Consider the following 24,725-nt stretch of genomic DNA (forward strand, 5'->3'; position numbering starts at 1 on the left):
AATTAAAAAACAAAATATAACTGCTCCCTCTTCATACCATAATTTCATTATGGAATCTGCATGTTAAATGGGTTTCCATTGTAAGCTGTAGTTATATCACTAATTAGAAAATGCTAGCCTTCTACAATAAAAAGAACACAGTGATCTTATGAGTACTTAAAATAATATAGTTTGATATTTATTTCTAGTTATTGTGTCACTCCTTCAGTGATAAGCTTCACATCTGGTAGATGCTTCTTTTTCACATCCTTTTGCTTATATTGCCTTCAGTTTTCTACAAAAAGATCTTTCTAATGTCTAATATTGTCTTTCCTTAGAGTGTTATATTACATGCTCATCAACTGCACAGCTTAGAATAACTTGTTAAAAGAAAACAGATTACTTGAAAAACAAATGAGTTTAAAAAAGGGAACCACATCATTGTGGCAATGAAGAAACATGTGTTTAAATCTGTGTAACACTGCTATTCTATCCACTTGTTTAGTCATTTTGTTTCCTAGGACACTGTGCCTGAAGGTTTTTTTAAAGCACCTGTAACTGTAGAGCTGGAAAAATGCTGATTAATTTGGTCCAATTAAGGCAGTAATAGGCTTGTTTAGGTCATTAAGACCTCACTTCAATGTAAAGCTATCCACTGGCCCTTCAGAACCTGGTTTATGACACGTCAATTAAATCTTTTGTTAAAAAAATTTAAGTAACATTATAAAACAGTTGCATTAAGGATAAAATGGCAACAATTGTGGTTACATTTGATATTATATTTGAGGCCAATTTAATTTTACTATTAACACAAATTCCCCCCAAAATATTGTTATTCAAATGAAAAACATCCACCAAAGGACAGACTGAGAAACCAAATTGCAGACGTTGTTATTCATTAACTATCCAGAGTGTGTTACTAATGTTAAAGTCATGTGATTACCTGACAAATAAGGGTCTATATGTTGGGAACAAAAGCAGCTCGGAACCTGCTTTCAATGGCACAAACTGCCACTAACAGAGCACTGATGAATGTGCTGGGTTTCGTTGCTTGTGTTAGTAGGTACTGCCCCTGTCTCTTGAACAGCTGTGAGGGGGTTTTGTTAATGGCATTTGAATAACTTCTTGCTTCCTTAAGTATATGCGGTAGAATAAGGTAATTTATTCATCATATGTATTTCTAATACCTGTAGCATTCATGCCTCGTCCATGCTAATACTACTTAATATTGTAGCGCCCTCGCTTGGCATTGCGGCCGAAGAGGGCCTGGCTGGGGTGCACGACGAGGGGCAAGACAGGAGTAGTAGTGGCCAGGGCGGGGACTAGGAGAGCCACTGGCCAGTGCGCTAACCAATTGTGGAACCGGTGTACACAGTCGCGAGATCGCCCAAACTCATGTAAATAGTTTTGCTGGTTTTGCACCCCTTTTATACATGTACCCAATTACCACCCCATCCATGTAACTGTACCCGAATTGACGCCAGTGTGACGTAGACTGCGTCTTTCTCTCCCTCACTCGTGATTGCTGAACCGGACGCATGTCTGATTAATAAAGCGCTGTGTTCTCATTTAACTCATTTAACAAGAGCCTGAGTTCCTGTGTCTATCCTCGCCAAACCCATCACGTTACAATATATACAATATACCTTCACGGCCGAAATGTTGTTTTCTTTCTTTTCTTTTCGGCATGGAATAAAACTATAACTTGTTCCTTTGCAGCCTACGCATGCTGACGCAGCTACCCACCTGAACATATATGATTTTGCCCTTCTTCAGCCTGAGCCAGGCTCTTCTTTGTGTAACACCCTGGGGTTGGTGTGCCATAATGAGACAGGTGGGTGGCATTCAGGAAAACAGACACAAATTTAGCCTTAAGGTACAAAGCCAGTGCTTTTATTCACATCAGATAAAAAAAAAACTTATTTTAGCCTCCATTCAGTTTTCTTTTCTGTCCAATGACATTTCTAATATGCACATTTGTCTTTCCCTTTATATATATAGAAATACTTTTTACAATGTATAATCATGATTAAATTCTGAATGTGGTGGTGTTTAATATTCTCCATTCCTAGCACTATCCTTTTGACCCATTTATATGGGTTATAAATCTAACTGGTATAAATCCTCAGACCTTTGATTAATTTTGGTTATGTGTATGTTCCTGAATGCTCTTTTTGATGCATAGTGTTGTACCCACCCTTCCTTCATCTTTTCTGTGTCTCTATAGCACTATGAATGTAATAATTCCATGGAAAAATTACTTTTATCAATTTCTTTTTCTAGATAGCACCAAGGAAGTAAACTCTTGAAAGCGTTTTTTAATTAAAAAATATAACATGTTGTTAGGTTCTTGACAAGTAGTCTTCACATTTAATTTGATAATATATGAATACAAAGATTAATAGTGTATATTTAACTCATAAAATAAAGGTTAGATCCCCAGGTAATACATCCCCCGTGAATGCCAGCTTCCTTTAACACGCCGAGTACCTGCTGGGTGCACATGTGGCGCTAAAGCAGCTTAAAGCATTTATACTGATTAGCTCGTGGCACAATGCTCAAATTGCATCTTGAAACGGCACATCCGTAAGTTACGCATATTCTTTATTGATTTTTATATTAAACATAAACAGTGTGTGACATTATCAATTGACTAATTCTGTATTTAGGATCTTCTCGTGCTTTTACCATCGGGGATGAGAAAAGTGTTTTTATGCAATGGCCTCCTGCCTGTTTTTTGTACTTCATATGTATAAAGCTATGCGTTATGTTGTTTTATTTTAATTTGTTTAACTTAATTTGTTTAGCACATTTATCCTAAAATGTATTTATTATTTATCACTCAGTTGGTTCTTAACTATTTGGTTTGAAATTTGCTTCTTGAAAAAAAAATCGTGTATTTTAGCTGTGTTTTAGCTTTCTAGACTTTCTACCCCAATAAAAACTGTTTTGATTTATGTACAACCAAAGATAATATGTTTTATGCGGATTAAGAGTATATTTTACAGGTGTAACGTTTCCAGCGATGCTTTTGAGATTAATGTATTAATTTAAATCGGTTTCCCATTTTCCCGTGAAAATTGGTCCAGTCGCATTTTTCCTGCAGTTTTTGAAAACTCTCCCAAGTGGTAGAAAACCCTGTGTGGTTTGCAGCGAAATGGACAGTAGCGTCACTTTCTGAACCCGGTCCACTGAAATCTTCATGACTCAGGATATGCTATAAGACCTGCAGTATTCTACCACCAAGAAAGGTTTCAGAGCTATCAGTCAGGATTTCTTTTCCACAGGAGAGGTTGGTTCCGCTGCCGGTCGCAAGATAACATTATTTCATTAAATCTGCGGAGGGGTGCGTTCCTTAGTGCTTTCATTCATTTTAATTCATATTATTCTTGTTTATTTCTTTACTACGTTTATGAGATCTTTGATTTTATCTGAAATGACAACGCTCAGATTACCGTGAACAAGGTTTATATGAGAACAATTGTCTGCAAACGCCTATAGACACTGCGAGGCGTATCCGCTCTTATGTTTTCCAGCCTGTTATTGCCAAGGGGGCGTTTGAGTAGATGCTGCTTGTTTTGTTTCCTGATGTTTGGTAACCATTACCTCAGGATATATCTACACTAGAAAATGCGATTCAGGGACGTCGCGTACTTAACTGCATCTGCTTTCATCGAGATTTGAAACAGTCGTTGTCAGTCTTTGTCTGGATGGCATCAAATGTGCAGTCAATTTCGTTACGATTTTCTCCGATTAATTCAGTTTCACAGCCAAAGGGAGAATTTCGCCTTTTTTTTCCAACGAAGTATTATGTATCAAGGCAATCCGATGCAAATACTCGCAAAACCGTGACTTTGAATTAACATATCGCTGGTAAGAAACTCATGGGGTGCTTTAACTGAAGCTTTTAAAATATACACAATCGACTGTTATTTCTGTAGACTATATACATTTCTGTATGTCTAGATTTGCACTGGAAATCGCCGCTCATGTGGCCAACAGGAGTGGGTAGCAGGTTGCCCTGTCCCCGGGACTCTGCACTCCGCAGAGCGGCCCTCGGTGGGAATGTCCTTGCTGTCTCTCCTCACCATATACCGACTGGCAGGAGTGTCCGAGTCTTCATCTCTGCCAACCCTGACGGTAAGACTACGAGTAGTAGATGATGTAGTTCGTTTGTAATTCATAAACCTTACTTATAGTTTCATCTTTCAGCATTGGAAGGTTCTTCAGAAGGTTCCCCATTTAATACAGAATTTAGTGCAGTTGTTAAATGTGAATTTTAAAATACAATTTGTCACAAATACAGTACATATTGAACATATTGTATTTCCCATGCTGCATCACCTCTTCACAAAACTAAAATTCAGTAATGTATATGCATTATGTTTTGAAGCAGAATCTTGAGAAAATGTTTCCTTATCAGTTGGAAATGAACCTCAGTTAATGTTATGAATAATATAATACACTAAAAAAAACAATTTTTTGCATAGTATGCTGTAAATGCATTACTTAATTCTGCTTAATAGAGATGTTTGTTCTTTAATGCACAAACTGCAAAATGAGGTACAAACCAGTAAAGAAACTGATATAAGAAATTTTAGGATTATTTGAAACAAAGTGATTTAGAAGTTTGAATTATTTCCTTTTCATAAATGAATTAATGCCTTTCCCAAATCTAATTAACAGATGCATTTCTCATTAATTAGAGGAGAGTGTAAAGACATATTTGGAAAAATTAATGTCAATATGACTGTTATTTTTTATTTATGCATATGTAATAGTACTATTCATTTTGCTTAGAAAGGAAAAAAGACTGAAGCTGAATAATACCAATATCAGTACTCTGTTTTCCAACCCTAACACTTGATGTAAGACGTCTGCTCCCTGGAAAATATAGAACTGGTGCGTCTTAGCTGTAAAAAATAAACTTTTTCTCTTAGTGTACTGATTTTACATTCATTTTATAAATCATTCTAATGAATTGAAGCATAGTGATGATTTATGATGACAAACCTCCATTATGAGTCTGTTTTCTTGATTGATGCTTTGTTACAATAAATGTCAATGGTGATAAATCAACAACATTTAATTAAGTCTCTGAAACCTGGCTCCAGGAATCTTTTTAAAAACAAATATTACATTAAACTATCAAAAGCAAGTCCTGATAACAAATAAGTCTCAAATTACAAAAGTGAAATTTTACAAAAAACTGGAGAAGCACAAATAAGTTACACAGCATGGTGAAAATCAATATCTTTGATCCATTGGTAACTAAATGTACATTTGGCCTCTCATAGTAATTCTCATTAGAAATTAAATAGAAATGCCAACTGAAATCTTTTTCTCATTTAGACTTTCAAAAATGCAGTGTGACTAAACAGAGACTGCATTCCACATAGAAACAGATCTTCTGTCAAAATATAATATATGACCCCAAGAGACATTGTGGTTGTGGGATTCCCCTGAACTAACATGTGCATAGACAAATCTAGGGTGAAAATTCCTCACAGATGCCTATAAATATAATGCATATTAAGACTCCTTCAGGGATCCCATAGGGAAGAAGACAGAGCCTCTTCTACAGGGAAAACAAAAGGAATACCTAAGGACATCTATAGGGAGCTCACATAACTGTTTGATTATTAAGTTTGTAGATGATGTTGCGTCAGCTGGACTTTCGAATGCTGATAAAAACAGTTACAGACAGCAGAAATATATATTTTTTTCTCTGGATAATTTACTGTTTTTAAACACAAGCGAACAAAGAAAATGACAATTGATTTTAGAAAGAAATGTTCTATGCTTATGATGCCTATAACTTTTGATGGAACAGAGTAAATTAATATACATAAATACCTTGGCACTATTATTGATTGTAAATTGACTTGGACTGCCAATACAGAAGCAAGGTACAGCATTTGAAGATGCAGCAAAGGAAGTTTAGGAGTTTTAGTGTAGAAAGCACAATGTTGACACTTTTTTTTAATCAGAGTATTCTTACAATTTGTATTCAGATCTGGAGAGGTTTCTTGTCCTTACATGACAATAATAAGTTGAACAAAATGATCAAGTCCGGTGGCAAGATTGCTGGCACATTCTTGGACTCAATAACATGTCTGATGGAGAAACATTAATCTTGCACATAAAATCTTAGATGATCCCTCTCATCCACTTTTTTTATATTCTCTCATACCCCGTGTGAGGAGGTACTAGATCCCTTGTACAAAGGCTAAGAGAGCAGCTACTTCCTTTATACCTAAAAGTATTCACTTGTTGAACAATGAAAAAAATGAAAGTAGGGATCTTATTATGGCTATTCTTGTTTTTAGGATCTTTACAAGCTGTTTATTTAAATCGTGCAGTACTGAGTTCTAATTGAGCAATGTTGTTTAAATGTTTTTTTGTAGTTTGATATGGTACTGTTGTATTGTTATATACTTTATATGTCTATGAGCTCTTGATGTGCAAGACAAATTCCCTTAGGTGCAATAAAGGTTAATTCACTCCGATACAAATTTAAGGGTATTTAAATACATAAATAATGCTCGATTTGTGGTCTGTTTGTATTGTTAATTGTATGTAGTTTACAGTAAAACTACTTAAAATGTAACAATTTAAAGGTTAAAGTATAAAGAAGTTGTAGATTTATGATTTTTACATTTGGGATGTAAGATTTCCACAACACTATACCTTACAAAATCTTAGGAAGACACAAATCTGTAGTAGGCCATGCAGTCTCTTTTGTTATAGACCACTAGAGGGCAGACTGCATCTAGAGCTCTGAATGACTCTAATGCAAATCTTGAACATGGTACAAGGTTCTCAGGAGCATTAGGACATTAAATGTGAATTGGAATAATGACACTACTAACCCTCAGCAGTGTGAATAAGAAACAACATTTAGATCATTTTCGGCAGATCCCACTTTGATTGAATTGAGAAATGTCCTCAATGTTATAAAAAAGTAAAATTAAACCCTTCTGTTATTGCCAAATACTTCTGTAATTTACTAGGAAAAAGCTTTATCTTGTATGTAAACAGACCTGATTTGAAATTTATATCAGAGAATATATTTTTCCAGAGAATTAAGAATCTGCTATAAATACATATACAAATGCAGCCATTCAAAACAAGCGGGCGATACCTCGTTATTATGCGGTGCGCATGTCATGGTGTAACTCAAGTTACCGTATATTCTCGCATTATACCACATGGTACCGCAAGTAAAATAATAGTATCCGGAATTTCCGCAAGGTGGAGCCAATAAAGCTCAACCTCTCATGTTTGAGCTGTCGCCATCAAAGTCTTTACCGAAGATATTACGAATAGTATTAATAATGAATAACCTTGGACAAGCTGTAAACTCAAAATATTGCCCTGGTCCACATTCTTTGTAACCATCTTTGGAAATGAAAAAAAATATTTTAATATAGCGCCTTATTGTGCACGTTTTAGTATTGAATATTTATATGTAATTTTACCACTGAAGGGAAATTTTAGTAGCTGAGCATAAAAAGAATAGGAGCATAACGCGTGTGAAAGCCATAAACGATATTAATTTTGGAAAAAACATACAGTATTATGTAAACTATGGCTGGTCTTGGTACTTTAAAGAAAAAATACAGACCAGTATTCCATTTCTCCCTAAACATTTTAAGCATCAAAGTCTTTAACTAACATGTGAAATAACGTGTATAAAAAGTGGTAGTTTTAAGCTTTTCTGCGAATACGCTCGATACCGGAGTAAACAAGCATACTTTTAGAATTTGATTAATAGGGAATATAATATGGAATGGTGTATCTAAAGAAATTAATAACGATATAATTATATTCATGTACTGTGACACAAACAGTAGTACTGTATACGTACACTGTATGCATCAGTGAAAAACCGGAGGTTTAAAAAAAGAGAATTAGCTCACTGATAGTTTTCAGTGAGGTTTCGTGAAAAAGCTATAGGCAAAGTCATCTATACAAAAAAGTTGCATTTAATACCACTCTAAGCCGGCTGGCTGTGCCGAAAAATAGATAAAAACCGGTTTAACAGCTCTGTTGTTTTTATCCCGTAAAGTGCTTTGAGAAGCCACCTTTAAAGACGCTATATAAAGGCATGTATGGCTGGTCTTGGTACTGTATTTCAAAGAAAAAATACACACCAGTATTCCATTTCTCCCTAAACATTTCTTACATGTCTTACATGTCGTTATTTCGGAAACGTTTTACGTGCCCCTTGCTCCTTAAGACCATGTCACTGCGCATTTAAAAGCATACTTTTAGAATTTGATTAATAGGGAATATAATATAAAAATGTAATGCTAAAAATAAGATACACTCTACAGACATTCACAACAGCGACTGTCAGAAGATAGGACACATTGACTCAGACACCCGTTGAATGGAAAAGGGCACTTTAATTTTCTGTACAGCTGGTACAGCACCCCACCGCGCCCGCTCACCAGCAGAGAGAGAGACACTCATACAGTTTTTCATTGTCAAAAAGTAATTGTTTTTTACTTTGACAGCACCCAGATGAACGCAAACGCGTTTTTAATAAAATACTTTTATTCATTCTTAATCTGACTCACATAACTCACATTCCCGAAGTTAGGTGGTTAGATTATGAATAAATAAAAGCATTTTATTAAAAACATGTTTGCGTTTGTTTGGGTGCTAAAAGGTAAGACGTAAAAGGTCTTAGTCTCCATACTATGGTCGCTTAACGCGAGAAGTACTACTGTAAGCAAAAAAAAAAAGGGGGTTTTGGAGGGGGGGGCAGTATTTCTTGCGTTGTACAGCTTTTCAGCTAAATATATTTAACACTTACGCTTGACATTGGAGGTGCCCGTCTGTGCGGTGACGTCACTGCACTTCCCTACGAATAGCTGCTGAATAAAATATTTGTCTGTCTTTCCGTGGAGGGAAGGGGGACTGTCTTTGATTGGAAGGCACGTCTGTTCTACTCTGAGAATACCTGTTGTCTTTTCACTGATAAACTTGTTAACAAAAACCACAGTATGCTTAAGTGCTTAGGAGTTGTTAAACCGGTTTTTATTTATTTTGTGGCACAACCAGCCATTAATCCATTCCATTCCATATTAAGCCAATGTGAGCATTGCCATAACAAGCAAATTTGTCAAGAGTGAATTAAATCAGTGAGTCTAAAAATGTTTTTTTTATATAATATATTGTATGTTAAAGGCACTAGAAATGTATGTGAATCTTGTATTTTAAGTAACTACTAACTACCAAGTGAGCCAAATAGCCGCCTCTTATTTACCACCTCTTATGTACTGTACGTAAAAATTTAGAATAAAAGATACTGATGAACCATTGCAACGTGAGAATACAGAACAGCGTTCATCTTTCATTTATCCCATTATTCATTTCACAAGACTGAAATTATTTTTGCCAAAGTTGATAACACTGACAAATCATCTAGTTTCTCACAAAATTATTCAGACCTTGTTTTCACATTATGGTACTTTAAAGCTTGCAATCATGGCTTTAAAGTAGCAGTTAATATTTGTACATACACAACTTACTCCACACATTCAAAGCAAAAAATAAAAAGATAGATGTAAATAGGTAGTTAACAGAAAAGAAAAAATAGGAAAGTCAAGACTTCATAAGTATTCCAAGCCTTTTGCTTGTCAAAACTAATTTAATTCAGGTGCAAAACAATACCGATTAGTTTAGTGGCTTCTGTCTGTGTGTAACAGTATTGGTTTACATGATTTCAGAATAAATGCACCCATCTCTGTAAGGTCCCTCAGTCAGGCAGTAAATATCATTGAAAGTTGGAAACACAGCTTTTGTTTTTGTATTTCATCTGCTAATGAAGCTTGCTTTATGTTTAAAAGTATGGTCATTAAAAACCATTAATACTATCGTTGGAGTTTAAATAAAGTTGATGTTTTCTCTTTTGGCTAAACTTGACTATTTAGCCATGAGATATACAATAGATTGTCATTAAACAACCTTATGTTTATTAATCTTCCTTGTTATACACAGTGAGAATGATGATGTAATGAGAATAAATTTAATCACAGAGTACTCATAAATTGTACTAGGAAGAACAGATAGGTGTTCTATCAGATACAGCCATTCAAAGTGCGCGGTACAGACACGTACCGGAGGTAATTGGCTACGGCATCGCGCATCGTGACGCGGGGTACATGATTGGTTGACCGACAGGGGCACTCATGGTCCGTTGGTCGGGCGTAGAAAGATTTACAGTAAATGTCTTTACTGTTCCCATTTTAGCATTGAATATTCAAGTTCAAGTTTATTGTCATTACACTCATATACATGGTATATGGTATAACGAAATGCTATTTAGCTAGCTCTCGGACATAAGTAGTACAAAGAGAAAAAAACAACAACAACAATACAATTGTGTAGCAAAAGAAAGACAAGGACAACAGGCAGTGTGCAAAAAACAACAACAGATGATGTGCAAAAAAACCAACAACGGGCAATGTGCAAAAAACAACAGGCAATGTGCAAAACAACAAAAAGTTAACAGGTTTTGTGCAAAAATATGCATCAACAGAATAAAATAAAGGGATAGAAATTATGGGGAGTGAGCTTTTGACATGTATGGTAGAGGTAGATTTTCAGTGTGTGTTTGGGTTTTTGGTAAGAAAGAAAGAAGGAAGAAGGCACTGTGAGGTTCAGATCATAGGTGAGAGGTGAGGTGAGAGTGAGAGACTCTGGGAATTTAACAGTTTGATAGTGCGGGGCTAAAACTGTCTCTGAGTCTGGTAGTCCGGGCCCGAATGCTCCAGTACCATTTTCCAGATGGTAGGAGATCATAAAGTCTGTAGCTGGGGTGTGTGGGGTCTTTGATTATGCTTAGAACTTTCCGAAAGCACCGTCTGTCATAAATGTCCTGGATAGATGGGAGGGTAACCCCAGTGATGGACTGGGCAGTTTTCACCACCTGCTGTAGGGCTTTGTGGTCAGCAGCACTGCAGTTGCCATACCACACTGTGATGCAGCCTGTCAGTATGCTTTCTGTAGTGCATATGTAAAAGGTAGTGAGGATCTGGGGACATATCTTGGCTTTCATATGGAATTTGGAATTCATACGGAATTTTACCACTGAAGGGAAATCTTAGTAGCTGAGCATAAAAAGAATAGGAGCATACTGTAACGCGTGTGAAGGCCATAAACGATATTAATTTTGGAACATAAACATACAGTATATGGCTGGTCTCGATACTTTAAATAAAAAATACACACCAATATTCCATTTCTCCCTAAACATTTTAAGCTTCGAAGTCTTTAAGTAATGTGATACCGTAGTCAACAAGCATACTTTTAGAATTTGATTAAAAGGGAATATAATATGGAATCGCGTATCTAAAGAAATTAATAACGATATAATTATATTCATGTACCGCAACAAAAGAATAGTACACGCTGTACATTGTCTATTGATACTGTTTCTGTAGTGCTTTTTCAGCACCTTGCATGTGACTTCGCCGGTGGCGCTGTGTGTTAGGTTCCTGACTCCTGTGTCACATGGTGAGTTCAAACATCCAGCTGAAGCCATGACTTTTTTTTAACAAACATTTCTTTGAAAAAATAAAACGTTTCCCTGGGTCAGAGATGAAATAAAACCTCACTCGCACCAAACAAATTTATATTTCTAAATATCACAATATGATCGAATTTAAGTCATTTTAATAACAATGAATAGTCACCTATGCGTTACAATATAAACACTTATATTTATTTAAATTGCATTTTGATTTAAATCGCAAACGCGGGTTTAAATATGTGTTTTTTGATTCACAGTCAGACAAATGCAACATAAATTAATATCTTTGTCTTCTAAGTATCTTAATAAACTTTCAGCATAGCTTTCTCCCCATTTAGATTTATTTTTCTTGGGATCTTGGGATCAAACGTGGAAAGATTAGATTGTAATCGTTTTTATTTTTTAAATACATTTTAGAAAAGTGTAATCTATACTAAAAGCTGTACACCACCTGCTATAAAGATACATATTGTAATACTTTCGGGTTCGGATAGGACAGACACAAGAACTCAGACTTGCGGAGTTAAAGCAAGTTAAAGCCTTGATTTTATATATCACCTTTAAAAGTGGCATCTCAAAGCAAAGTAAATACCCAACACTGATTGTACCCATCTGTCAGGCTAATAAAGCACCTTGAATTGAATTGAGAGAGAAAGAGAGAGAGGGAGGGCGAGGGCGAGCGAGCGAGAGAGCACAGCCAGGACAGACAGGCAAATAAGATACACTCCACAGCCATTCACAACAGCGACATATCATAAAACGTTTGCACATATAGTTAAATTATTATTTGTTTTTCAGGAAGTTAAAAAAACACTTGAATTACTTATCCAGTCTCTCGAAATAAAACTATTTTTCAAGCAATGCAACTAACGTCGGGCAATGTGTTTTTTTTAATCCAACATTGACAGCCACATCTTAAATCTTGTCAGTCAGCTCTTTTTTTCTCTATTTGAATTGTGGCGATTTAAACAACCTGGGATAACAAGTGTTCTCAAAGAAACCGAGCTCACACAGCTTCAACAACAGATGACAGTTCCCTTAGTCCTTCCTTAGTCTTCCTGAAATTGTCAGATTATGAGTGAATAAAAGTATTTTATTAAAAACGTAATAAATATTTTTTTAATCGCGTATCTAAGGAAATAGCGGTATAACCTTGTTCATGCACAAACAGTGGCATGTTACATTATTAATTTGGGTGTCTCCTCTTGCCAGAAAGCTCTAAATTGCATTTTGAGTGCGGTTTTTGACTTTTTTTAAATTGCAACCCATAAATAAAGCTGATACTGTTTAGACTTTTAATTATTTTAAACTGTATTACAGCAGCACAATGCACAATGCAACGTAAATTGCTAAAATGCACTTGGAATCTGTCCAAGCCCTACTTTGTCAGGCATTTTCTTTTACTGTAACAGACATAAAAACTCCCTTGCTTTTAACAGAGTGTTTCATCATTTCTAACTACGAAACTTATTTAAACTGCGACACTTATCATTCAACCAGAGCTCGAAATATCACAAGGATCCTCAAGAGCACAGCAAAGACTGTATTAAAAGTATACTAGTGACAAACTAGTATACTTTAGATCTTTTTTTCTGAACTGGGGAAAATCTGTCATGTTTCTCTATAACAATAATAAAAAACATTATTTTACATATCACCTTTATGTGATATCACCTTAAGGACAGCACATACAAGGGTTAATTCCACAATGGACCGCAGAAAGAAATTTAAAATAGTCTTCTTTAGGTGTGAGTGCAGGAGTGGATCGCAGAAGGCATAATCAGCAAATTAGGAAAACAAAGAACAGGACAGGTGAGACGTGTATCCAGAGAGCGAGTGATCAGAAAAAGGAACAGCTGTTACGCCCAGGTTTTACGCTCTCTCTCTGAATGAATAAAAGCATTTTAATTAGTTTGTCTGGGTATTTACTTTGTAATCTGTGGTTTACATCTACTGTATTGCTTTGAGATGCCACTTTTAAAGGTTATAGGTAAAATTAAGTTTTTTATTATTGTTATAGAGAAACATGATCAGATTTTCCTTGGAAAAAAGACGATTAAAATCTGTAATCTTTCCACTTGTATGTCATCTGAAAATACAAGAAGTTTCTGTTTTGTGTAAGGATGGTATCAAAAAGTAATCTAATCTAAGTGGTGAGAAAGCTGTGCTCCTCAAAGCGCTTTACAGGATAAAAACAATAACAACAATAGTGTTAGGCTGGGCAAACGATTTTTTTATAGAAATACAAAATGAGATATAATGATGTGTTCCGGCTTAGAGACTAACGAGTACAACCCCCCACTCTGCAGGAGTGCTGGTTGTGACGAATTAAACTGGTTTCACAGGTATTTTCAAAGTAGAAGGGGGCAAACTTTCCATCGAAAGACACCTCCCCCCTCCAAAAGTACAGTACTTACTAGTTAAGAAAACTAGGCTCCTCAATGAAATCGCTTTAACATGCTAATGCGTTCGTGTAACAGTCCGGGCGTGGCAAGCTTCAAATGTCAACTCGACTACCGCGAAAGGAACCCTTCTTTCATTGGAAGACAATGAACATATTCTAGCCCTAAATGAATTAGTAGCAAACATGGTTTACATAAAATACATTTTTCCAAGAAAGTTTAACCTTTGTCACTAATGAAACCACTAAATAAAGACATAAATATAGAAATGTTAAGATTTTTAAAATACATGACTTTGCTAAAATTTATTTAAAAATAAAAACGATTACAAACGCCAGTGGAGAGAGAGAACAGGGGAGGGATGTTGGTTTTGCAGGGGCGGGGCTATGGAAATTAGGTCTTTTTGGGAATGTTGAGTTACATGTTCTGGCTGTTTGTCAATTGTTGAGTATAGAGTGTTGAGGTATTGATTTTGTGTAATGCTTTATGTTGAAAATTGAGCTCAATTTTAGTTTATGATAAAGAGAATAAACTGGGATGGGAGGAGGGTTTGCTTTTGCATAAGGGGCGGGATTATGATAATTGGAGGAATTTGAGAGAGTTTTTGGTTTGTATTACGAATAATTCGTACAAGATATTGAGATTTGTTGTTGTTTTGTTGAGATTTAACTCCGCAAGTCTGAGTTCTTGTGTCCGTCCTATCCAAGCCCGAAAGTATTACAATATGTATCTTAATAGCAGGTGGTGTACAGCTTTTTAGGATAGATTACACTTTTCTAAAATGTATTTTAAAAAAAAAACGATTACAATCTAATCTTTCCACGTTTGATCCCAAGAAAAATAAATCTAAACGGGGAGAAAGCTATGCTAAAAGTTTATTAAGATACTTAGAAGATAAAGATATCAATTTATGTTGCATTTGACTGATTGTGAATAAAAAAACACATGTATTTAAACACACGTTTGCGATTTAAATCAAAATGTGATTTAAATAAATTTAAATGTTTATATTGTAACGCATAGGTGACTATTCATTGTTATTAAAATGACTTAAATTCTATCATGTTGTGATATTTAAAAATATAAAAGTCAATTGTCCATAATATTGCTATTCTATTTTATTCTATTTTCTAAGAAATGTCGCAGTACACGAATATAATCATATCGTTATTAATTTCTTTAGGTACGCGATTCCATATTGTATTAGCAGAAAAGCTTAAAACTACCACTTTTTTACACGCTATTTCACATGTTAGTTAAATACTTCGATGCTTAAAATGTTTAGGGAGAAATGGAATACCGGTGTGAATTTTTTCTTTAAAGTACCGATTCCTGGAATCTGACTGGCTGACTCCCTTCTGAAGTGGTTCCATAATATCTGGTATACGGAAAAGAAAGCGTTGATAAAAAAGCCTGGATTCTCATGTATCTGATAAAGTATCTTTTAATACAGTCTTTGCTGTGCTCTTGAGGATCCTTGTGATATTTTGAGCTCTGGTTGAATGATAAGTGTCGCAGTTTACATAATTTTCATAGTTAGAAATTATGAAACGCTCTGTTAAAAGCAAGGGAGTTTTTATGTCTGTTACAGTAAAAGAAAATGCCTGACAAAGTGGGGCTTGGACAGATAAGAAATTATACTTTGAGTTTACAGCTTGTCCAAAGTCATTCATTATTAATACTATTAGTAATATCTTCGGCAAAGGCTTTGATGCATAAATATTTCTGATAAAGTTAGGTTGTGTACTTTTGTCCAACTGAGCAATCTTGCTTTTATAAAATATACCAACTTTTTAATGACTGATGATTAACATGCTGTAATAAACAATTTAAATTTAAAAGCTCAAATGCTGTACATGAGAGGTTAAGCTTTATTGGCTCCTCCTGGCGGTTTTACAAGGTGATGCCGGATACTTCCCGGCATGACGTACGGAGGATCACGGGGTTAATCGCGTCATTTGACGTGGACAAAAGTACACAACCTACTTTTATCAGAAATATGTCCAGACAGAGTGGACAGATTGTCCACAAACGTGAGACTGTCTTTCTCAGACTCACATTCCCGAACGCCCCCCGCCCCGGTCAACAATCCTAGGAAGAACACGAAACAGCCTGTTAATAAAATTGTTACAATTTTGTTCGGTCAGTTCTTCCTCCTAGAATTTATAGATTGCATTGATCAGTTCCTGCTTTGTGACGGGCTTAGAAGTTTTCCGAATGTAGTCTTTCAGCGAATGCCAAACCATCTCTATTGGATTTAGATCTGGGGATTCGGCTGGAGTTTTCACCCAGTTCACTCCTACTGCTACAAGCCTCGTCCTTGCTGCTGTGTGTTTCAGATCGTTGTCTTGAAAGAGACGGTGCCTTGATCCAAAGTGCTCCCTGATATATGGGGCAGCATGCTGTGTGACCACGACTTCCTTGAAGAATTCATGGTCCATAATTTCTTCGAAAATAAGAAGTGGTCCAGGGCCTCTTCTAGATATACCCCCCCAGACGTGAACCTTCAGTGGATGTTTGGGCTTTGGCTTGTCCACATATCTCCACTTTTTGCAAAATGACATTGTTGAAAACTGCTCCAGAGCCACTGTTGTTTTGTCGGTGAAAAGTACATCCTGAAATGCCTCCCCCTGTTCAATCCATTGGAGCGCTTGTTTGAGTCTTTCCTCTTTGTTTTTTAGCCTTATCATGGGGCATGTGTTGGTTTTTCTGTATCTCCATCCAAGCCTCCTGCGCACTCTTCGTATCGATGTCGGACTAACGGTCGCACCGAGGTCAGCCCATAGCTGTCTTTGGACTTGCATTGCTGGTAGCTCATCATTTTCATCAGTCAGTTTGTCGATAGCTCGCACAATAGGACTTGAAAAAAAAGAGATCAACAGTTAGTTTTAAAAATAATGTGCGTAGTTGTATTTACATGCAAGAAAAGTATTTTTAGAAAGTTATTTACCTTTGAATCATCCTCGGTTTAGATTCTCTTTGCCTCTTCTCCCCTTTATAATGTTGTCTCACTGTGCTTTCAGAAACGAAGATGTCCATCGAAGCCAAATGCTGTACAATGTCCCGTGTTGACTTCCCGTTTCTTTTCATCTTCATTATTTGGTGTGAGAGAGTCTTTGTGATTTTGGCCATTGTCCGTCTCCTTACCAAAGCGATACAGTGGTGCAGCTTGAATTCTGTACCTATATACTGTATGGTATGGTACAGATAAAACTTACACCATACCGATGAGCTAATACCAGGACACCAGGAAATGTGTCTGATGCATTAGAAAGTTAAAACAATTGCATTGAAAACCTGGGCGTAACAGCAGTCCCTTTTTCTGATCACTCGCTCTCTGGATACACGTCTCGCCTGTCCTGTTCTTTGTTTTCCTAATTTGCTGATTATGCCTGCTGCGATCCACTCCTACCCTCACACCTAAAGAAGACTATTTTAAATTTCTTGGCGCGGATCATTGTGCAATTAACCCTTGTATGTGCTGTCCTTAAGGTGATATCACATAAAGGTTATACTGCTATTTAATTGGATACGCGATTAAAAAAAAATTTTTTTTGAATCCCCGGCGGAACACATTCCATAAGAATCAGCACTTTTATATATCGCCTTTAAAGGTGGCTTCTCAAAACACTTTACAGGATAAAAACAACACTAACAGCAACAACAACAATATTGTATTTCATTGCACTTTGAAAACCAAGTAATAACTAAACTATATGTGCAAACTGTCACGCCCTCTGCAGCCAGGGGGCGCTCCTTCTCTGTCCTGTCCCTAGTTTCCGGTCTGCTGTCCTTCCTGTCCCTCTCTTTCCCTTGGGCTATATATTTCTGGGTCTTGCACTCTGTCCTTGCTCAGCATTGAGGTTCGGATGTCCTGAGACCCGCCTAGCACCAGGGCGCCCCACGTCCGCTCCCTGAGGGCATAGGTTTCTATACGGCATTCCTGAACTCTTTGCACTATGAGCCCGGGCCTTTTTCCCGTCTCGCCGCTACGCATATGGGTCTTTTTCCGCTCTCCTGCTCCCCACGGTTGGTCCCTTTGGACGTCCGTGACACAAACGTTTTATGATATGTCGCTGTTGTGAATGTCTGTGGAGTGTATCTTTTTTGCCTGTCTGTCCTGGCTCTCTCGCTCGCCCTCCCCCCCTCTCTCCCTCAATTCAATTCTATTCAAGGTGCTTTATTAGCATGACAGATGGTACAATCAGTGTTGGGTATTTACTTTGCTTTGAGATGCCACTTTTAAAGGTGATATATAAAATCAAGGCTTTAACTTGCTTTAACTCCGCAAGTCTGAGTTCTTGTGTCTGTCCTATCCGAACCCGAAAGTATTACAATATGTATCTTTATAGCAGGTGGTGTACAACTTTTTAGCATAGATTCCAATTTTCTAAAATCTATTTAAAAAATAAAAACGATTACAATCTTATCTTTCCACGTTTGATCCCAAGATCCCCAAAAAAATAAATCTAAATGGGGAGAAAGTTATGCTGAAAGTTTATTAAGATACTTAGAAGATAAAGATATCAATTAATGTTGCATTTGTCTGATTGTGAATCAAAAAACACATTTAAACACGCGTTTACTATTTAAATCAAATCTAAATGTATGCTTGTTGACTCCGGTATCTCGTTAGTTAAAGACTTCGATGCTTAAAATGTTTAGTGAGAAATGGAAGACTGGTGTGTATTTTTTCTTTAAAGTACCAAGACCAGCCATAGTTTACATAATACTGTATGTTTATGTTCCAAAATTAATATCGTTTATGGCTTTCACACGCGTTATGCTCCTATTCTTTTTATGCTCAGCTACTAAGATTTCCCTTCAGTGGTAAAATTCCATATAAATATTCAATACTAAAACGGGCACAGTAAAGACGTTTACTGTAAATCTTTCTACGATAGACCAACGCACCATGAGTGCCCCTGTCAGTCAACCAATCACGTACTGTGGTACCGCTCGTCATCGTGCGTCACAATGCGCGACGCCGTAGCCAATTACCTCCGGTACGTGTCTGTACAGCGCACTTTGAATGGCAGCATCTGTATGTTAATCTATTATTCTGTCCATCGAAAACCTATTTATATGTGACCTTTCAGAACACCTATCTGTTTTCTTCCTAGCACAATTTATGAGCACTCTGTGATTAAATTAATTCTCATTACATCATCATTCTCACTGTGTATAACAAGGAAGATTAATAAACATAAGGTTGTTTAATGACAATCTATTGTATATCTCATGGCTAAATAGTCAAGTTTAGCCAAAAGAGAAAACATCAACTTTATTAAAACTCCAACGAAAGTATTAATGGTTTTTAATGACCATACTTGTAAACATAAAGCAAGCTTCATTAGCAGGTGAAATACAAAAACAAAAGCTGTTTCCAACTTTCAATAAAATTCACTGCCTGACTGAGGGACCTTACAGAGATGGGTGCATTTATTCTGAAATCATGTAAACCAATACAGTTACACACAGACAGAAGCCACTTAACTAATCGGTATTGTTGTGCATCTGAATTAAATTAGTTTTGACAAGCAAAAGGCTTGGAATACTTATGCAATCTTGACTTTCCTATTTTTTCTTTTCTGTTAACTACCTATTTACATCTATCTTTTTATTTTTTGCTTTGAATGTGTGGAGTAAGTTGTGTATGTACAGATGCGCGGGCGATACCGCATTATTTTGCGGTACGCTGTACGCAGTCTACCGCAAGCTACCGGTAAATACCGCTAGTTACCGTAAATTCTCCTATAATACGACAAGCAAAATAATACTATCTGGAATTTCCGCAAGGTGGAGCTAATAACGCTCAACCTCTCATGTTTGAGCTGTGGCCATCAGTCTTTAACGAAGATATTACTAATAGTATTAATAATGAATGACCTTGGACAAGCTGTAAGTGTAAACTCAAAGTATTGCCCTGGTCAACATTCTTTTTTTCATTGACCGTCTTTGTAAAACTAACACCACAGCATTTTGCAATCACGCATTTGTTTCCAATCATGCAAAGTACAGTAATTTTTGATAATTGATTCACCATGCCTTTCACATGCTCATAAAAGAGATTGATTTAGGAACATAAACATATTACCGTATGAAAACTGTACTGTATACAGTATGTATATGTATATTTAATGTCTTAACTGTGCCCGTTTAAGTATTGAATATTCATATCTAATTTTACCACTGAAGGGAAATCTTAGTAGCTGAGCATAAAAAGAATAGGAGCATACTGCAACGCTTGTGAAGGCCATAAACGATATTAATTTTGGAACATAAACATACAGTATATGGCTGGTCTCAGTACTTTAAAGAAAACATACACGAAACATGGTTTCATTATGACCAGAATCGGTCTTGAGATATTTTTAACTTGATTTACAGTATTTGAGAGGTATGTCTTGACACCGATACTACAGTGCTTAAGTACTGCTCACGTATATGTTTCTAGGTTTATATTATGCATTTCATACGGTCAAATTACTTTTGAGCAACTAATAAGAAGCGCGAAACGGTATGCGTTTCAGTTTCGTTTTGTGCTTGGACCCGTGGATTGATTAGAGATATCAAGTACATGCAAGTCATTTTTTAAATGTTGTAGTTCATCTTGAAAAAATGTTACGAGTACATCATCTATCAACAATTACACAGGTTATGTTTCCATATTGCGGATTTTGGTTACGTAATATTATTTTCTAGATTTCATGTTGTGAATATATGATTTGGGCAAACAGAGCCGCAAAGAAGTACATTATGGGTTGTACATTATGGCAGTTTTATCTAGAACAAGCGATGCTTAAACCTGGGATGATGGGATGTTTCTAAAAATCCATCCTCTGTAAAACGTCTTCTCTAGTTGTCCTGCATATGTATTCGCTAATGAAGCTGTGTGTTCTGAGCCTGGATCTCTTGATTTATTTCAATAAGTGTTCATGTTTCATTTGCTAACTTAGAGCATATTGTGCAATGAAGAATAAAATAGCTGCATAACAAGTGACTTCCTTCTCTCAGTGGAAATTAAAAGGTAGCCTGATAAATTATAAGACAGTAAGAAAGGTTCCAATCAGGAGGAGACAATTCTTTCCATTTTTTTTGTTTGATTGCTGGTAGCAAACTGATCTGAGCATCTTCTCCAGCTCTTTCTCTTTTTATCGTACAGTAAATTTTATTTTCTTGCTTTCTGAAACACAATATAACAAAAAATAACCTCACAAACTCAAAGAAAAAATCCTTGCTCCCCCCCCTCCCCTTGGCAGTACTTCCTCCCATGCTTTTAACTAAGGGCACCTAAAATACTGTCAAACAGCTACAATGGTATCTCTGTACAAGGCTTTGACTGTGTCAATCACAGCACCTACCGTTCCCTTACCAGCAACAACATGGATTCTAACACTCAGACATTAAAAAAGTCAGGCCAAGAGAGAAAATACAGAGTAAAAGGAGATGCTTCATATTGCTTGACTAATTTTAAAAACTAAGTTATAAATGCAGACGCTCCCTCGGTGCGCTGCTCTGGTGCGCCGGCTCTTACACAGTGCCTGTCTGCCGTAAGCGTTACAATATACATACCCAACACTGCTTGTACCCATCTGTCACGCAAATAAAACACCTTGAATTGAATTGAATTGAGGGGAGAGGGGGGGAATACTAAAGCCAATACTGGCTCAATACCCTCAATGGGCTTTGACGTGCTAATGCGTTGGTTTAACAGTCCGGGTGTGGCAGGCTTCCAATGTCAACTCGAGTCGATTGGAAGACAATGAACGTATTTTGTGATATTTAGAAATATAAATCTGTTTGGTGCGAGTGAGGTTTTATTTAATCTCTGACCAAGGGAAACGTTTCATTTTTTCAAAGAAATGTTTGTTAAAAAATAAAGTCATAGTTCCATGGGATTCAATCACAGACCATGTGACATGGGAGTCAGGAAACTAACACACAGCGCCACCGGATTTAATAACGCAATAAAAACGCTATAAAATAATGTGACTAGGCACAGAAAAAGTTTACAGCACAGTACAATAATAAATGCTGACCATGACTTTAGAAGCATAAATTACCTTACACTCAATTTAAACACAAGCTGTCTTTCTGTATGAACCTCTAAGCTGGTTCATACAGAAAATGTAGAAATGCATTAGCCTGATTATGATTAAAAAACACATAATTAAACACGCGTTTGTATCGCGGTATCGCGTTTGTTAAAGACTTCGAAGGTTAAAATGTTTATGGAGAAATGGAATACTGGTGTGTATTTTTTTCTTTAAAGTACCAAGACCAGCTATATACTGTATGTTTATGTTCCAAAATTAATATCGTTTATGACCTTCAGATGTGTTATGCTCCTCTTCTTTTTATGCTCAGCTACTAAAATTTCCCTTTAGTGGTAAAATTCCATATAAATATTCAAAACTAAGCGGATTGAAATGTGCACAGTAAAGACATTAAATGATTAAATCTTTTCACTACCAACCAATGCACCACGAGTGCCCCTGTCGGTCATTTTGGCCAGCCAATCACTTGCCCTGCGGTACTATATAAAAAAACACATATTTAGACTCACCGATTTAATTCACTCTTGACAAATTTGCTTGTTATAGCAATGCTCACATTGGCTTAATATGGAATGGAATGGATTAATGGCTGGCTGTGCCGAAAAATAAATAAAAACTGGTTTAACAACTCCTAAGCATACTTAAGGATACTGTGGTTTTTGTTAACACAAGTTTATCAGTGAAAAGACAACGGGCATTCTCAGAGTAGAACAGACGTGCCTTCCAATCAAAGACAGTCCCCCTTCCCTCCACGGAAAGACAGACAAATGTTTTCACTGCCTATTCAGTAGCTATTCAGAGGGAAATGTGGTGATGTCACCACACAGGCGGGCACCTCCAATGTCAAGCGTAAGTGTTAAATATATTTAGCTGAAAAGCTGTACAACGCAAGAAATACTGCCCCCCCCTCCAAAACCCCCTTTTTTTTTGCTTACAGTAGTACTTCTCGCTTTAAGCGACCATAGTATGGAGACTAAGACCTTTTACGTCTTACCTTTTAGCACCCAAACAAATGCAAACATGTTTTTAATAAAATGCTTTTATTCATTCATAATCTAACCACATAACTTCGGGAATGTGAGTTATGTGAGTCAGATTAAGAATGAATAAAAGTATTTTATTAAAAACGCGTTTGTCTGGGTGCTGACAAAGTAAAAAACAATTACTTTTTGACGATGAAAAACTGTGTGTGTGTCTCTCTCTCTCTGCTGGTGAGCGGGCCAGGTGGGGTGCTGTACCGGCTGTACAGAAAATTAAAGTGCCCTTTTCCATTCAACAGGTGTCTGAGTCGATGTGTCCTATCGACTGACAGTCGCTCTTGCGAATATCTGTAGAGTTTATATTATATTCCCTATTAATCAAATTCTAAAAGTATGCTTTTAAATGCACAGTGACAAATGCACAGTGGGGTCAGAAGGAGCAAGGGACACGTAAAACGTTTCCGAAATAACCACATGTAAGACAAGTAAGAAATGTTTAGGGAGAAATGGAATACTGGTGTGTATTTTTTCTTTAAAATACAGTACCAAGACCAGCCAGACTTGCCTTTATATAGCGCCTTTAAAGGTGGTTTCTTATAGCACTTTACAGGATAAAAACAATAGAGCTGTTAAACCGGTTTTTATCTATTTTTCGGCACAGCCAGCCGGCTTCGAGTGGTATTAAATGCAATTTTTTTGTATAGATGACTTCGCCTGTAGCTTTTTCATGAAACCTCACTGAAAACTATCAGCGAGCTAATTCTCTTTCTTTTAACCTCCGGTTTTTCACTGATGCGTAATCACGCACTAATTGGAACCCCTGGGGGAGGGAGGGGCGCCGTGTGTTAAGAAACTTAGGTGTTAGCAGAACCGGGCTTCCATAAGAATCAAGTAATAGGTTGATTCCATGCTGAAAAAAAATAAGAAAGAAAACACATTCCATACGAATCAGTGCCTTTATATAGCACCTTTATACAGCGCCTTTAAAGGTGGCTTCTCAAAGCGCTTTACAAGATAAAAACAACAATAAAGTGAAATTTAGAAATATAAAAAATGTCAATATATTGGCAATAATATCAGCTATTTTCGTTTTTCAAATACATTTTTACTTGTTTAAAGAAAACTGATGGTAATAGCTGGGTTCGAACACTCAACCTCAGGTGTACAAGTCAGTTACTTAAACAATCACGCCACGGAGGCAGTCATGTGACAAGCACATCTCAATCACATCTCAGCCTTCACAATGTTGTTTTTTAAGCCATTTTTTTACCATGCTTGAATTGAATAAATACAGCTTTTCAGTATGGATTACACTTTTCTGAAATGTATTTATAAAAACTCCCATCTTCTTTAAAACACAATAGGCCAGGAAATGTGCTTGGTGCAGACCACAACTTGTGAGAATGTTCACAGCCTCCACAGAAAACTACAGTATCAGTGAGCTAATTCTCTTTTTTTAAACCTCCAGTTTTTCACTGATGCGTACAGTGTTCGTATACAGTACTACTGTTTGTGTTGCAGTACAGGAATATAACGATATTGTTATTAATTTCTTGAGATACGCGATTCCATATTATATTCCCTATTAATCAAATTCTAAAAGTATGCTTGTTTACTCCGGTATCGAGCGTATTCGCAGAAAAGCTTAAAACTACCACTTTTTATACACATTATTTCACATGTTAGTTAAGACTTTGATGCTTAAAATGTTTAGGGAGAAATGGAATACTGGTGTGTATTTTTTCTTTAAAGTACCGAG

At 36.4% G+C, this 24,725-nt stretch overlaps 1 protein-coding gene across 7 annotated transcripts in view; it reads left to right on the forward strand.

The window, feature by feature from the left end:
• The first annotated feature begins 2,477 nt into the window (after nucleotides 1-2,477).
• The window catches only part of LOC102687749 (NACHT and WD repeat domain-containing protein 2), a 227,044-nt gene continuing 204,796 nt past the window's right edge, over nucleotides 2,478-24,725 (forward strand). For 4 of the 7 annotated variants that reach the window (XM_015344866.2, XM_006629648.3, XM_015344864.2 and 1 more), the window contains exons 1-2: nucleotides 2,478-2,565; nucleotides 3,946-4,119. In XM_015344866.2, the coding sequence (XP_015200352.1) occupies nucleotides 3,969-4,119 (151 nt within the window). In that variant the 5' untranslated portion in view covers nucleotides 2,478-2,565; nucleotides 3,946-3,968. Of the gene's footprint in view, nucleotides 2,566-3,130; nucleotides 3,326-3,345; nucleotides 3,853-3,945; nucleotides 4,120-24,725 lie in introns of those variants that run through there. The other 3 variants (XM_069190519.1, XM_069190527.1, XM_015344861.2) reach the window with 3 other exon arrangements.

This window comes from Lepisosteus oculatus, chromosome 1 (genome assembly GCF_040954835.1).
Source record: "Lepisosteus oculatus isolate fLepOcu1 chromosome 1, fLepOcu1.hap2, whole genome shotgun sequence".
In the NCBI taxonomy this organism is placed as follows: Eukaryota; Metazoa; Chordata; class Actinopteri; order Semionotiformes; family Lepisosteidae; genus Lepisosteus; species Lepisosteus oculatus.